Source organism: Trachypithecus francoisi, unplaced genomic scaffold (assembly GCF_009764315.1).
Source record: "Trachypithecus francoisi isolate TF-2019V2 unplaced genomic scaffold, Tfra_2.0 Lachesis_group3, whole genome shotgun sequence".
NCBI lineage: Eukaryota > Metazoa > Chordata > Mammalia > Primates > Cercopithecidae > Trachypithecus > Trachypithecus francoisi.
The window spans coordinates 4,814,560-4,830,834 of record NW_022681468.1 but is presented as its reverse complement, the minus strand read 5'-3'; the positions used below and the strand labels follow the sequence as shown (position 1 = coordinate 4,830,834).

Here is a 16,275-nt window from a genome sequence, read left to right as displayed (position 1 = left end):
TGGGAAACTGGGCAGGTAGAATAAGAGGTGTTCAGGAATCACTTCTACCCTTTGCAGGAACTGTGCTAAATATTGCAGGCTTGAAAATTAAGACATTGACTTATGTTGAAATACGGCAAAAACGTAAGATGGATTAATGAATGAGTAAAAGATGGATGAACAGATGTGTATGTGATCAAGCAGATGGAGCACATTGCTCGTGGTCCAATCTGGGTGTTGAAATGGGTGTTCACTGTAGAATTCTTTCAGTTTTCCTAGATGCTTGAAATTTTCCAAAATAAAATAATGAGAAAAAAATGTGTGCAAGACCTGCCCTTGAGGCATTTACAGCTGCAGGCCTTGAGGAGTTTCTTTGGTTCCTGACGGGCTGTGCGTTTGCACAAATAGACGCGCTTCCTGTTGCCTGGCTCCGTGGCTCCCCCTAGGGCATTGTTTTCTTACTCACGTTCAGTGTCCAATTCTAACTGGAAAATTGTTTTTTCTAGGTTTATTTATGAAACAGAGCATCATAATGGCATAGCAGAGTTACTGGAAATATTGGGAAGGTAAGCCTCTGTGTTATGGGTAGCAAACGACTGTAGATGGAATTTATACCAGAGTGATCCATTTCATTGAGTTCGGCTGCCCCCTTTAAAGCAAGGCAGTTTCAACCATTCTCTAAAAGAATTCAAGTAAAATTTCACTTAGACTGGGCGCGGTGGCTCAAGCCTGTAATCCCAGCACTTTGGGAGGCCGAGACGGGCGGATCACAAGGTCAGGAGATCGAGACCATCCTGGCTAACACGGTGAAACCCCATCTCTACTAAAAAATACAAAAAACTAGCCGGGCGAGGTGGCGGGCGCCTGTAGTCCCAGCTACTCGGGAGGCTGAGGCAGGAGAATGGCGTGAACCCGGGAGGCGGAGCTTGCAGTGAGCTGAGATCCGGCCACTGCACTCCAGCCTGGGCGACAGAGCGAGACTCTGTCTCAAAAAACAAAAACAAAAACAAAATTCACTTAAAGCAGGAGTTGGTGAGCTCTTAGATTAGAACATGCCAAATGACAAATCTCTCCCATTTTTATGGGTTCTGTACATAGATTCTGCTTCGTATACCTCAGTATCATTACTATGGAAACACAGTTCCGGTTATTTACTCAAGAGCAATGTTAAAAATAGTTACCTAAGAAGGTTTATATTAGAAGCTTGGAAGAAGAATAGATTGTGCATTTGGGGTATCATGTAAATGCTAATATTTTCAATTACTTTGGGTTTTTATATGTATATTTATAAAATAATTAACATTTCAAAACTTTCATCACCTTTATCCAAGTAAAGTTTTTACTCGCCTTTTTTTCTTTTTCTTTTTGAGACTCTTGCTCTGGCACCCAGGCTCGAGTGCAGTGGTGCAATCTCAGCTCACTGCAGTATCCGCTTCCCTGGTTCAAACGATTCTGCTGCCTCAGCCTCCCGAGTAGCTGGGACTACAGGTGCCCGCCACCATGCCTGGCTAATTTCTGTATTTTTAGTGGAGATGGGGTTTTTCCTTGTTACCCAGGCTGGTCTCGAACTCCTGGCCTCAGGTGATCTGCCCGCCTCACCTCCCAAAGTGCTGGGATTACAGGCATGAGCCACCAGGCCCGGCCACTTTTATTTAATTGATAACCCATAGATTTTTTATGAGACCTTCTAACCCACTGTTTGCCAGAGTTCCTCAGGGTCCCATGGCTAGTAAGTGTGAAAGTGCTTTTTCCTGCACCTTTTTAGGGAAGTAGTGTAGATGGGCAGTTCAGGGTTCTCAGCAGTCTGTGATGGAGAAGCCTGGCACTCTGGGTGGATCTAGTGACTCCCTGCAGCTCCTGAGCACAAGACTCTCTTCTCACAGTGGATCAGGTCCCGCCCCGTAGTTCTGAGAAAAGCTATTCTTGCCATTTTAGATGTAATTTGAAAAAATGTCCCCGTTGACAATTCTACTTTTAGTTTAGACAAACTTGGGTGGGGTTTCTCCTCAGTGCAGTGCAGTGAGTGGTGAAGAGGATGCCTCTTGCAAGATGTGTGACTGTGGGCAGGTACTTCTATAAGATGGGAGAATCGTCACATTTCCCTCCTAGGTTGTTGCAGGGACCAGAGCGCTGTATGACGTGTGTTACACAGCCCGCCACGCTGCGTGCGTAGGGCCACGCTGCATGCATAGGGCCCCTGTGTGCGTGGGCCGCACGCCGAGAGATTGATTAGTTTTATCCTTCTTCCGGAAGAGGTTGAGCCTGCAAGTGACCCTGTGAGTGAGCACACCCTCCCTGATGGGCCGCTCCAGGCTCGCCCTTCCCGCGTGGCCCGCTATGCCGAGCAGAGTGAATAACGGAAGACCAAGTTAGAGACAGCTCTGTCTACTTCTGCAGCTCAGTGACAGTAACTTCTGTTTGCCTAATTACAAAACCAAGACAATAAACTAGTTGTTTGAGACAAAAACTTTGCTTTGGAGGCTCTACGTAGGACCCCCTTTTCATGCTTGTGCATGAACAGCTTTCTAACTGATTTTTGTTTTTGTTGTTGTTGTTTTGTTTTTCTTTTTGTGTGTGAGACAGAGTCTAGCTCTGTCGCCCAGGCTGGAGTGCAGTGGCTGGATCTCAGCTCTCCGCAAACTCCGCCTCCCAGGTTCAAGCAATTCTCTGCCTCAGCCTCCCGAGTAGCTAGCATTACAGGAGCCTGCCACCACACCTGGCTAATTTTTTGTGTTTTTAATAGAGACAGGCTTTCACCATCTTGGCCAGGCTGGTCTTGAATTCCTGACCTCAGGTGATCTGCCCACCTCAGATTCCCAAAATGCTGGGATTACAGGTGTGAGCCACCGCGCCTGGCCCTGGTTTTTAACCAGCCCTCATCCAGTATCCACTGGGTCTGTGTTAACCAGCATTAGAATAACGTACCTGAATTACTCCAGGCAGCAAGAATTCCTACAGATGGATAAGGCTGAGGGAAGGTGCTGGGTGGGGGGTCCCGCGTGAACTGTCCCGTCTTCCTGGCCTGTTTAGAGAGGAAGATTTGCCACCAGGGGCTCCTGCTGTTGAGCCAGCCTCGTGCTGTTCTGGGTAATACCTGTAAACCCAGAGTGTTTAAATTATGTAGTTACAAGGATAAAAATAACTATGCTTCCTCATAGGCATTTAATATTTTTAAACTTTTTGCTGATATCCTCTTTTTTCTGATACATACACATATACACACACACATATGTGTATATATAGGAAGAATCCTCGGATTTCCCTCGTAGGCTGTTGCGGGGACCGGAGCGCTCTATAAAGGGTTCCACAGACCCCTGTGTAGGAGCTCACTATACTACCCAGGCTAGGGAACAGTGGCTCTTCACAGGTGTGATGGTGGCACACTACAGCCTTGAACTCCGGGCTCAGATGATCCTCCCGCCTCAGCCTCCCAAATTAGCTGGGGCACAGGTGCATGGCAACATGCTTGGCTACGTATATTTTGCCTGCTGAGTTTTGATGGTGAAAACAAAAATTGAAAGAAAAACAGCAAGATGTTTGTTTAAAACCTGGAATTTGTAAATGTTCAAACGGAATAAATGTTCTTTTTACAGTATAATTAATGGATTTGCCTTACCACTCAAAGAAGAGCACAAGATTTTCTTATTGAAGGTGTTACTACCTTTGCACAAAGTGAAATCTCTGAGTGTCTACCATCCCCAGGTAAGGGGCAGTGGGGAACTCTAGGAACACAGCTGTTGGCATTTGATCAGGATTGAATACAAGATAGTGAATCCAGCCTTGACTGAGAGTGCTTTCTTCTTTATACGACACTACTGACTTTGGTAACAAACTTCTGGTGATAATTGAAAGAAACTTCTGGTGATAATTGAAAGAATAAGGGGATAAAGAGAGATTCCTTTGAAGAAATTCAGAAAAATCTCTGTAATACAGAATTCTTCAATTAGTTTTAAGCATAGAGAAAGGAGTAACTCTCTGAAAGGAGTCTAGAAGACTTCTGAGTGGAGTTTTTTTGTAGTGTAATCTAAAATTCGGCACCTTTAAGAGAAAAGCCTATATAGGTCCATGGCCAATGAATGGCCTGTGAAAACGTTTGTGTTTTTTTTTATTTTTGAGGCGGAGTCTCGCTCTGTCACCCAGACTGGAGTGCAGTGGCGCAATCTCGGCTCACTGCAAGCTCCTGCCTCAGCCTCCCGAGTAGCTGGGACTACAGGCGCCCGCCACCTCGCCCGGCTAGTTTTTTGTATTTTTAGTAGAGACGGGGTTTCACCATGTTAGCCAGGATGGTCTCGATCTCCTGACCTCGTGATCCGCCCGTCTCGGCCTCCCAAAGTGCTGGGATTACAGGCTTGAGCCACCTCGCCCGGCCTTTTTTTTTTTTTTTTTGGAGACAGAGTCTCGCTCTGTCACCCAGGCTGGAGTGCAGTGTCGCAATCTTGGCTCACTGCAAGCTCCGCCTCCTGGGTTCACGCCATTCTCCTGCCTCAGCCTCCCAAGTAGCTGGGACTACAGGCGCCCACCACCTCACCCGGCTAGTTTTTTGTATTTTTTTTAGTAGAGACGGGGTTTCACTGTGTTAGCCAGGATGGTCTCGATCTCCTGACCTCGTGATCCACCCATCTCGGCCTCCCAAAGTGCTGGGATTACAGGCATGAGCCACCGCGCCCAGCGAAAACGTTTTTTAAAAAAATAAAGCTGCCCGTAATCCCAGCGCTTTGGGAGGCTGAGGCGGGCAGATCACCTAAGGTTGGGAGTTCAAGACCAGCCTGACCAACATGGAGAAACCCATCTCTACTTCAAATACAAAACTAGCCGGGCGTCGTGGCGCGTGCCTGTAATCCCAGCTACTCGGGAGGCTGAGGCAGGAGAATCGCTTGAACCCGGGCAGCGGAGGTTGCAGTGAGCTGAGATCGTGCCATTGTACTCCAGCCTGGGCAACAAGAGTGAAACTCCGTCTCAAAAATAAATAAACAAAACTGAATTTTTAAAATTGTAGCAGTGTAAGTACAGCTGTACTTGGTCAGCAAGTGGTTAGTGGGCTGCATTTACCTAGATTTGATTTTCTTTCATTCTTTGGCTGCCGTCAGCGTCTTTGTTCACTTTCGGCGGTCCCAGGGCCAGGCACTGAGCAGGCGCGCCCCAGCACAGGCGCAGGGTGCACAAGGCTCCTTTCTGCCAGGCCCTACTTTCAGAGCTTGTGGTAGGAGCTAAATGACAAAAGGTATATTCTTTAATTGATTCTTCCTAGGAAATATTTATTTTCTCTGACTGCTCTTAACTGGTAATATCTTTGCATCCAGCCAGATTATCATATTAATTGTTGTACAAAAGAAATAGTTCAGAGATTTAAGATGGAACCAGATTTTAATTTGTTCTTCCCACTGTTAGGTGACTTGTTGATTGTCATCTCCACAAGGACCACAAGAAAATCCCGTCATACTGGATTGACTTAGTGGTAGTTAGACTAAGAAGACTGTTTCCTGACTTATTTTTCTTATTTTTATTTGTCAGCTTTCTGATCTATCACCAATTCATGGGCATTAGTGGTAATGCCCTTTAACATGAATGTTGAGCATTGCTCCTGGGGTCCCTCCCTGAAAGTCCCACTCAGAGCCTCCCGTGGGGCCTGCTGGGGGGTGGCACACCCTGAGGGCAGCAGCATGATGACACGAGGGCTTTGTCTATCCTGTGGGTCCTTGTCTTGCTGTGGGAAGTTGTTGAACGACAATTCTAGAAGCACGGCAGTATTTCTATGTTGAGATGGTAACACTCTTGCTCCTTTTACGTTGTAGCTGGCGTACTGTGTAGTGCAGTTTTTGGAAAAGGACAGCACCCTCACGGAACCGGTAAGTACTGTTGCTGGCGCATCTTGTAAGATGCGTGTGTTTCACTAAATGCAAATATTATGACATCTGCTTCACCAAATTGCCGTTGAGACTTTTTCATCTTAAATGGCAGTACTAATAAACAGGCTCATTTTGTTCATAGGTTATAGGTTTTCAAAGTATAGTCATTTTAATTGCAGGTTCCTTTATTACAGTGATTATTTTATGTGATGAGATTGCCGCCTTATCCCTCATCGCACTGTACTCTTTCGCACGTAAAACACTTGAGCGGTCGTGGCCACTGAATTTTAGTGTGCAGTTCGGTAGTTTCACATCTGCTTGGTTTGACAACATATTGAACTGATTATGATGAGAGGAATTATAATTAGGGTTTGAAATTCTTGTACTAAAGAGGCTTTACCCTTTACCGTCTTGAAAATAACTTCCCAAGTTACACTGTAACTGTTTTATGATCATTGAATCACGAACGTTAGATTACTGCTGTTCTGTCTGTGGATTTGAATTTTTTTTCAGCCTCCATCAGTTTGTCAGAGGATTTGTAATCTTGTTTATTAAAAGTAAAAGGCTGTCATAGCCAGGGTTAACAGACATGTCAGGTGCCAGTTTAAACATTTAAATACATTTTTGAAGCAACTTTATTGAGATATAATTCACATACCATACAATTCACCCATTTAAAGAGTACAATTCAAAAATTTTTGATATGTTACATTTTGAATTTGTTTAAATAATGGTAAAATACATAAAACATAGAATTTGTCATTTTGACTGTGTTAAATGTACAATTCACCAGCGTTAATTACATTCATAATGTTGCGCAACCATCACCACTATTTCCAAAGCTTTGTCATCGTCCCAAACAGAAATTCTACCCATTACACAATAACTCCCCGTTCCCCTCCCTCTGGCTCCTGCTGACCTGTAATCTGCTTTATCTCTGAATTTGACTATTCTAGGTACTTTATATAAGGAGAATCATAGAATGCTTGTCCATTCACACCTGGCTTATTTCACTCAGCGTAATGTCTTCCAGGGTTCATCCTTGTGTTACATGTCAGAACTTCATTCCTCATCGTGGTTGAATGCTGTTCTACTGTATGGATAGAACACATTGGGTTTATTTATTGTTTTCTCAGTGTACCCTTGGGTTATTCCCACCTTTCAGCTATTGCGAATAATGCTGCTATTTGTATACTGGTGTACAGATATTTGCTATAGTCCCCATTTTCAATTCCTTTGGATATATATCCAGAAGTGGAATTGCTGAATCATATGGTAATTGTATGTTTAGCTGTGGCACAAACCATACTGTTTTCCACAGCGACTGCCCCGTTTTACATTCCCCGCAGCAATGCACAAAGGCTCCCGTCTCCCTGCATCCTCACCAATGCTTGCTGCTGCTGCTGCTGCTGCTGCTGCTGTTTTCTTTCTTTCTATCTATCTATCCAACTATCTATTTATTTATTTTGGGGGGAGAGAAAGTCTCACTCTGTCACCGAGGCTGGAGTGCAATGGTGCAATCTTGGCTCACTGCAACCTCTGCCTCCTGGGTTCAAGCGATTCTCCTATCTCAGTCTCCCAAGTAGCTGGGATTACAGGTGCCTGCCCCCATGCCCAGCTAATTTTTGCATTTTTAATAGAGACAGGGTTTCACCATGTTGGTCAGGCTGATCTCAAACTCCTGACCTCAAGTGATCCGCCCACATCAGCCTCCCAAAGTGCTGGGAGAACAGACATGAGCCACTGCACCCGACCTGTTGTTTTAATTATAGCCAGCCTAGTGGTGTGAAATAGTATCTTGTTGTGGTTTTGATTTGCAGTTCCCTAATGACTGATGATGTTAAGCATCTTTTCAGTGCTTATTGACCAAAATCTGTGTACCTTCTTGGCCTGGGTGCGGTGGCTCACTCCTATAGTCCCAACACTTTGGGAGGCTGAAGCGGGTGAATCACTTGAGCCCAAGAGTTGGAGACCAGCCTGGGCAATATGGCGAAACCCCATCTCTACAAAAAATACAAAAATTAGCCAGGCATGATGGTGTTTGCCTGGGCAACAGAGTGAAACCCTGTCTCCAAAAAAAAAAAAAAAAAATTGTTTATCTTCTTTGCAGAAATGTCTATTTAAATCCATTGCCCATTTTTTAAATTGAGTTTGTTTTTTTTTTTTTTTTTTTTTAATTATTTGAGTGTCAAAGTAAGGAATGTTAGGAGCCAATTCAGACATTTGAGTGCTCTTTTAAAAGTCACTGTTAGACTAGAAAAGGTAGATCTTGTCACTCCTGGGCCCTTTCTCTCTTTCCCATTTCTCTTGTGACATTGTAATTTTTATAGTGCAATTGCATGAGAAATTCTTAACATTGAATTTCTGAGTAAAACTGGCTTTTGGGCTCTGCTTTCTTCTAAGCTTTTAAATTCTATGGGTAGATTCCCTGCATTTCACCGACAAAATTCAAGAAGAGCTCTTGTCCTATGACTGCAGAGGTAGCAGGGGCCACAGAGCTGCGAGCTGGGCCCGCCGTGCCCTGCCAGGCCCTCGTGGAGGGTCACATCCCTGCACACTCTCCCTCCGCCCCTAAATGCCTCCACCCCAGATTTTGGGGACCTCCCAAGGAAATGTACCAAATCTCATCACACTTCAGCATCAAGCATAGTCAAGGCTTAGGGTGAGGAGGTGTTATTTTTATCCTCCTTAACTAACTGAAGACATGTTTAGGTAGGAAAAAGAAAAATGAACAGTGTTAATAAAACTCATTGGGGATTTTTTTTTTAACTGTATTTTCTCCAATGGTTACATGCCTTAACTCTTCTGCCTATATTTGAGGTCTTCTCCAGACTGAAGGGTGAGAGGTTGTATTACTATTATTATTATTATTATTATTATTATTATTGAGACAGGATCTTGCTCTGTCACCCAGGCTGGAGTACAGTGGCGTGATCTTGGCTCACTGCAACCTCCACCTCCCGGGTTCAAGAGATTCTCCTGCCTCAGCCTCCCAAGTAGCTGGAACTACAGGTGCGCACCACCAGGCAGGCCTGGCTAATTTTCGTAGGTTTAGTAGAGATGGGGTTTCACCATGCTGGTGAAGCTGGTCTCGAACTCCTGACCTCAGGTGATCCACGCACCTCAGCCTCCCAAAGTGCTGGGATTGCAGGCATGAGCCACTGCACCTGGCTAAGAGGTGGTATTATTCAGAGTTTTCTAGAGGGACAGAACTAATAGGATAGATTATATATAAAGGAGAGTTTATTAAGGAGTATTAACTCACATGATTACAAGGTCCTATGACAGGCCATCTGCAAGCTGAGGAGCAGGGAAGCCAGGCCTGTTCCAAAGCTGAGGAACTTGGGAGTCTGATGTTCGAGGGCAGGAAGCATCCAGCACAGCAGAAAGATGTAGGCTGGGAGGCTAGGCCAGTCTAGTCTTTTCCCATTCTTCTGCCTGCTTTATATTCTGGCCTCTGTGGCAGCTTAGATGGTGCCCACCCACATTAAGGGTAGGTCTGCCTTTCCCAGCCCACTGACTCAAATGTTAATCTCCTTTTGCATCACCCTCACAGACATACCCAGTGCATCCTTCAATCCAATCAAGTTGACGCTGAGTATTAACTATCACAGAGATTTTACTGGAGAAAGTAATATGTAAAAAAAAAAAATTTCTCTCTCCCCTCCTCTCCCACGTTTTCCTATTCAAAAAAGAGAGCTGGGCACAGTGGCTCATGCCTCTAATCCCAGCACTTTGGGAGGCCAAGGCAGGAGGAGCCCTTGAGGCCAGGAGTTTGAGACCAGCCTGGGCAACATAGTGAGACCTCCTCTCTACTGAAAAAATAATAACAATAATTAGCTGGGCATGGTGACACGTACCTGTGGTCCCAGCTACTCGAGAGGCCGAGGTGGAATAGTGGCTTGAGCCCAGGACAGGAGGTCAAGGCTGCTGTGAGCTATGAATGCACAAACTGCACTCCATCCTGAGTGACAGAGTAAGACCCTGTTTCAAATAAATAAGTAAATACAAATAGAAGGAAAAGAAAGATATGGAAGGAAAGATTTTTTGAAAGTCTACAGTTTTCTTTCATGAATTTTCTTTGTGCGTATTTCTCATACTCCTGTAGTGGCTGAAGAATTCACCAAATGCCACATTGCGTTTACCACAGAGGCTGCTCTCACCTAAGCCGCTGTCCCAGCATCTCTATTCCCCCATCTACTGTCTGTCAGCCTAACCCTAATCCATCTCCAATGAGGGCTCAGTGAATGATCCCCACCCTATTCTCTCTTCCACCGAAAAGTAACACAAAAGCAGAGAACGTTTGTAAATGTTTTTAATTCCCATGAATATAGTAAATAAAGTGAATATCATTTTGCAAGAGTGAGAGCTGTTAATTGCAGTCACGTCTAAAAGAGGGCAAGAGACCCGGTGCCGGCTTCAGTTGGGTCCTTCCAGCGTAAATGTTACATGCAGGACTTTGACTTGGCACCAGCACAAAGAAGGTACAAACCCCACCAACCCAGGCCCCAGTGTTCCCACCCAGGGACATTTCACTGCTTAGTTTCCTGCTGTACAGATAATGTAATAGTACTGTTCCGGCTTTAGAAAAGCAGATTTAATTTCCTACATATTAAGAACCTTCAGACCCGCGTGTCAGTAAATTCTCTCTTTTGAAATGCCTATTTTATGAAAGCACAAAGGCCATTTTGTCTTACTTCAGCATTGAAAGCTTATTAATGATAAGATCAAAGTATAGGCTTTTGTGCAGGTGTGCATCTCTTGGTAGCACTAAGGACACCTGGTGTCCACGTCCATCTCACAGGCCTGCACCAAAGGGACTCTTGAAGCCATCAAATGTCCAGGCTCAGGAATGTTTAAAGTCAGATCCACTTAGAAGACTGAGCTATGAAGGACATGTGTTGCCCCATTTGTAGTAAATACTGTAATTAGTGTTTTTCATTTGCTGATTGTGTGCAATGCTGAAAAGCTTTCTGGGCACATGAAGCACTTTCTCTGTTGGAAGAACAGAAGCTCATCAGAGATTTTACAGAAGTTAAACTGTGTTCCATTTTCACCCACCTGCCTCTTCAGTCTCATCACGTTTTACTCCATGGCATAGTAGCAGCTCTCCTTTCTCCTTAGTCTCCCAGGACAGGAAGGGGGCTCCCCAAGACTCAAGGCTGAGGCCACTGGCTCACCTGCCCTCTGCAGGGAGTGGGCAGTCTTTGGTCTTCCAAAGGAAAACTCGGGGCCTCGTGCTGCACCCAGCAGCACACAGCCATTGTTGCCTCGGATTCGCATTCCCTGAGCAGACACCCTCCTCCACAGAGCACGCCGCGCTGACGCTGCAAAATAGCTGGTACCAATCACAGCTCGTTCTGAACAGCGTGAACAGGAAGGCCCGTGTATGAATCCCGTCCCAGAAATGATACCTTTTCCAGAGAAATAGAATAGCTAAATGGGTTGTGTTGTATAGTTCACAAATTAACATATTTCTTCTAATAAAATTCCATTTGACAAATGAAGAGAAATAGGTGTAGGAAGTGATTTGCATCTGCTGTATCCTTAAGAGTGATTCCAGTGCACACGGGTGTGGTAGAAGGACAACAAATATTTATTCAATAGTTTTGAGGTAGGAGAACCATTAGATGATGCACTTTTAGAAATAATTCCCTTTTTTTTGTTTTTTTTTTTGTTTTTTTTTTTTTTGAGACGGAGTCTCGCTCTGTCGCCCAGGCTAGAGTGCTGTGGCCGGATCTCAGCTCACTGCAAGCTCCACCTCCCGGGTTCACGCCATTCTCCTGCCTCAGCCTCCCGAGTAGCTGGGACTACAGGCGCCCGCCACCTCGCCCGGCTAATTTTTTATATTTTTTAGTAGAGACGGGGTTTCACCGTGTTAGCCAGGATGGTCTCGATCTCCTGACCTCGTGATCCGCCCGTCTCGGCCTCCCAAAGTGCTGGGATTACAGGCTTGAGCCACCGCGCCCGGCCTTTTTTTTTCTTTGAGACAGAGTCCTGCTCTGTCGCCCAGGCTGGAGTGCAGTGGCGCGATCTCAGCTCACTGCAAGCTCCACCTCCCGGGTTCACGCCATTCTGGGACTACAGGCGCCCACCACCACGCCCAGCTAATATTTTGCATTTTTTGTTTAGTAGAGATGGGGTTTCACCGTGTTAGCCAAGATGGTCTTGATCTCTTGACCTCGTGATCCGCCTGCCTCGGCCTCCGAAAGTGCTGGGATGACTGACGTGAGCCACCGCGTCCGGCCGAAATAAGTCCTTTTAAAGACACTTGTATGGTAGATTTTTATGTCAGACTTCAAAACTAGCAGCACTTCCTTTTTTATTTTTATTTGGCTTTTTTGGGGTTTTTGTTTGTTAGAGTCTTGGAGTACAGTGGCACAGTCATGGCTCACTGCAGCCTCAACCTGCTGGGCTCAAGCAATCCTCCCACCTTAGCCTCTCGAGTAACTAGGACCACAGGTGCCCATCACCACATCAGGCTAATTTTTAAATTTTGTGTAGAGACAGGACCTCACCACAGTGCCCAGGCCAGTGTCAGACTCCTAGGCTCAAGCATTCCTCCCACCTCCACCTCCCAAAGTCCTGAGATTGCATGCATGAGCCACCACCCCTAGCCTCACTTCCTTTGTTTCGTGGATTTTGGAGTTTTATAAAGTGTAATATCATAAAAGATTATCTGGGAGCCCAAATGCCAAAGCATCAAAACAAAATTTTTCTAAATGGATGTTAAATGTCCACCTTTTTAAAAAAATCACTGTAATGATTAAAAGGCTGGCCTGCTAAGCCATGAGTTGGTGTGACCTACTGAGCTGGAAATGACTAGTGAGTGAAAATGACCGGGTGGTCCCAGGGGCCAGCATTTGTGGCAGTTGCACAGCACAAGAGCCGTAGAAGCCCCACGATGTTGCTGTGACTGAGCCAAACAGCTGCTCTAACGTGCTGGACTGCACTTGTACGATTTATGTGTGTAAGCGCATACGTGCACTTCATATATAAATGCCTGTTTTGGATTGTAGTACTTTTTTAGAACTAAGATAGCTACACTGTAAAAATATTATGAAATCTGCATGGATTCAAATTCAGTATTTTGTACTGGTATGATTGTGGTAAGACATTTGGAGACTATAGGAACATATAAAGAAAGAAAGGTTGCCCAGTGGAAATCCTTTCTAGCTGTCTGACTTGGTCAAGGAACATAAAACAGCCACTATCCACAACCTGGGAAACCACTGCAGTCCGACGGGCTGTGTCTGGCAGAGAGCTGGTGGCACAGACCCTCTGGGTGGTGACAGTCCTAGCTACAGCTGCCACTGCAGCCTGCTCACTGCAGGCCCAGCACTGCTCAAGCTGTTGGCATCTGACGCCCACAGGTGTGAGCACAGAGAGCACAGTGCGCCCTGCCCGGGGTGGCATCACAGCACCTGCGGATGCAAGTTAAAAAGGTCAGCTTAGTTCACATCACTATTTTTGACATATTTTAACACAGTTGAAAACACTGTGCATACAAAAGTATGTATGTTTGTGTATAAATACATATAGATGGTTGATAAATTTGAGAAAGAAATGGGTTGTGTACACGTGGCCAGCAGTTTCAATACCGGCTGCTTCCACACTAAAATGTACATATGAATTGATCATGCTCTGTGTTTTCTCCGTTGATCTTATTCTTTCTAAATTGCCCCAACTACTATTTTGTTTTCTTCTTTTAAAAGAATGGACTCTTAACTGAAATGGTGTTTGATCAGAGAAAGTGGGTTATATCAATTAAAATTGTGTAATTTCTGAAGTATATAAAATGAAGCCAGGCAGGTGGTACATGCCTGTGGTCCCAGCTACTCAAGAGGCTGAAGCAGGAGGATCACTGGAGCCCGGGAGTTCGAATCCAGCCTGGACAACATGGTGTGACCCGTCTCTGAATAAATTGATTGATCAGATAGTTAGATAACCAGACAGACTGATTTCTCAAATACAGAAGCTCACGTACAGTGGCTGAGTCACTGTCCCCTCTGTAAGGAAGATAGCAGCATCTTCCTGTGTTGCCTTGCGGACTTCTTCCCCTGCAGGTGTTGGGGCCTCATGGGCATCCGTCACTCCATGTGTCATTTCTTTTGTAGGTGGTGATGGCACTTCTCAAATACTGGCCAAAGACTCACAGTCCAAAAGAAGTAATGTTCTTAAATGAATTAGAAGAGATTTTAGATGTCATTGAACCATCAGAATTTGTGAAGATCATGGAGCCCCTCTTCCGGCAGTTGGCCAAGTGTGTCTCCAGCCCACACTTCCAGGTATGCGGGGCTTGGGGAGACCTGATTACATTGTTCCAGTGTTCATTTGGAAAAGGAAAAGTTCCGTGTGTAGCTGGCCATGGTTTGCCTCTCATGCAATTGAAAGGTAAAATCCAAGTTTTTACTTGAATTATACTATACTTCCAATACGATGCTGCAACTGTGAATTGTATAGAATACCCTTGAGCGTCTTGTCCCCTCTGCCGCGGTACTTCTTCTCAGTAAGAGCAATCCTCTGGCTTCGCTGGAAAGCTGTCTTTGTCTTCGTGTTCAGTGTGCTTCCAAGTTCATAAAACCTTCCTTTCTACACCCGAGCATCAATGTTGATAGACAGCAGGTGGTCAGAGCCTCGGCTCTGAGATGCCCTTGCTGCTGAGGCACCTCATTCCTGACATTGTGTAAATGTGTCTTCCTTTACCTTTCAAAATGGCTGACAGCTCTGACTTTTGTCACTGCCAGATTCCTGTGCGAGAGGACGACCTTGGTCAGAGCTACTTTCTACTTTCTTTTCCCACTGTCCTTAACCCTTCAAGCCAGCCTCAGCTCATCACCTCTTTGGAAGGCCACCCCCACCCACCTTCCCGGCCTGCCTGCCTCTGTTGGACGTGCTAGCCACCTGTCCTTTTGCATCACTGAGCGGGTATTTATTGTGCGCTCATCATGAACAAGGTGAAAATAGGCACAAAATGAGCACGACCTCCTGGTGCCCAGGGAGCAGGCCACACAGTGGAAGACGGTGACCATGTCACACCACCACCTTACAGCCAAACGTGGAAGGCCAGGTAGCGTGTGCAGCAGGCTCTCGGAAACACATGGACAGTTACCTTAGCATAAGTCTAAGCGGTTAGAAAAAGTCCACAAGAGTGAGGGGTCCTCCAAGCTGAGCCTTTCAAGATGGTTTTGAAAAGAGGTCATTGAAACCAACAAAACTAAGACAAGAAGGCAAGTGATAGAGGAGTAAGAAGATCTGGAGCGTGGGCAGCCGTAGTAAAGTGAGGTCAGTCTAAGCTGGGTTAAAGGAGGGAACTGCCGTGGTCTCTTCCATTACAAATATTCAGGTTATTTTCATTTTATAAATTTCAGTGAGTTTTCACATTAGGAACTAAGAAAGGAAAATGATGTTTTCGGTTTTTTGTTTGTTTTGTTTGTTTTCCATCAATCCTGGCCTACAGAGAAAATGTTTTTCAAGACTTGTGTGAGCACTTTGCACAAAGGAGCATGGTTTCCTAGAAACTGGAGAGACCAGCGCCACAGAGCCCTGGTCGAAGTACAGGAGAGACTGGCAGTCGTGGGAAGTGTCCTGAAAATGTGAACTCCTTCCCTAGATGCAAAATTAGCTACCCATATAGGTAACGTCAGACTTCCAAGAGAAGACAGCGACGAGCGAACTCACAATGTGCTGTTTTGCATAAAAGCATGTGACAGGGCAAGGAGGAAGGGAAGTCCAGGTGGGGGAAAGCAGAGCCAAGGTGGCCGTGCAGCTGCCAGGGGCTTGGGTGCCACTCCACATATCACAGAAGCCTTCATGTCCCTGCCAAGAACAGAGCATGAGGGCTGCCAGGGTGGCCTGCCATGCCTCTGATGAGGGAGTTGAGCGCCAGGACCCCCTCGGACCTTCAGCTGCAGGCCCATCACCCCCACTCACCCTCGTCTGTGTCCCCCATGCACGCTTGCGCCCATCTTGGCTTCTGCTTCCTAGAGGACCTGATCAGCACAGAGTACATCCCAGAATCTTTTCCAGACACATATACATAAGGCCAACTCATTCTTAATGTTTTGTTTTTTAGATGGAGTCTCACTCTATTGCCCAGGCTGGAGTGCAGTGGCACCATCTCGGCTCACTGCAAGCTCCGCCTCCCAGGTTCAAGTGATTCTCTGCCTCCCAAGTAGCTGGGATTGCAGGTGCCCGCCACCACACCCAGCTAATTTTTGTATTTTTAGTAGAGACGGGGTTTTACAACATTGGCCAGGCCGATCTTGAACTCCCAACCTCGTGCTCTCCCCGCCTCGGCCTCCCAAAGTGCTGAGATTACAGGCGTGAACTACCACACCGGCTCATTCTTAACTTATAGATGTTTTTTTCCCACCCAAAAAAAGTACTCATTTTAACAACTGGAAAAAGTTAAAGTTTAAACCATCAAGCATCTTACGCTTCTGTTTTC

At 45.6% G+C, this 16,275-nt stretch overlaps 1 protein-coding gene across 15 annotated transcripts in view; it reads left to right on the top strand.

Annotated features, from left to right (window-relative positions):
• The window catches only part of PPP2R5C (protein phosphatase 2 regulatory subunit B'gamma), a 174,640-nt gene that overhangs the window by 133,547 nt on the left and 24,818 nt on the right, over positions 1-16,275 (top strand). For all 15 annotated transcript variants that reach the window (XM_033191290.1, XM_033191287.1, XM_033191291.1 and 12 more), the window contains 4 exons: positions 486-545; positions 3,573-3,681; positions 5,772-5,825; positions 13,943-14,113. In XM_033191290.1, coding sequence (XP_033047181.1) covers positions 486-545; positions 3,573-3,681; positions 5,772-5,825; positions 13,943-14,113 — 394 coding nt within the window. The remainder of the gene's footprint in view (positions 1-485; positions 546-3,572; positions 3,682-5,771; positions 5,826-13,942; positions 14,114-16,275) is intronic.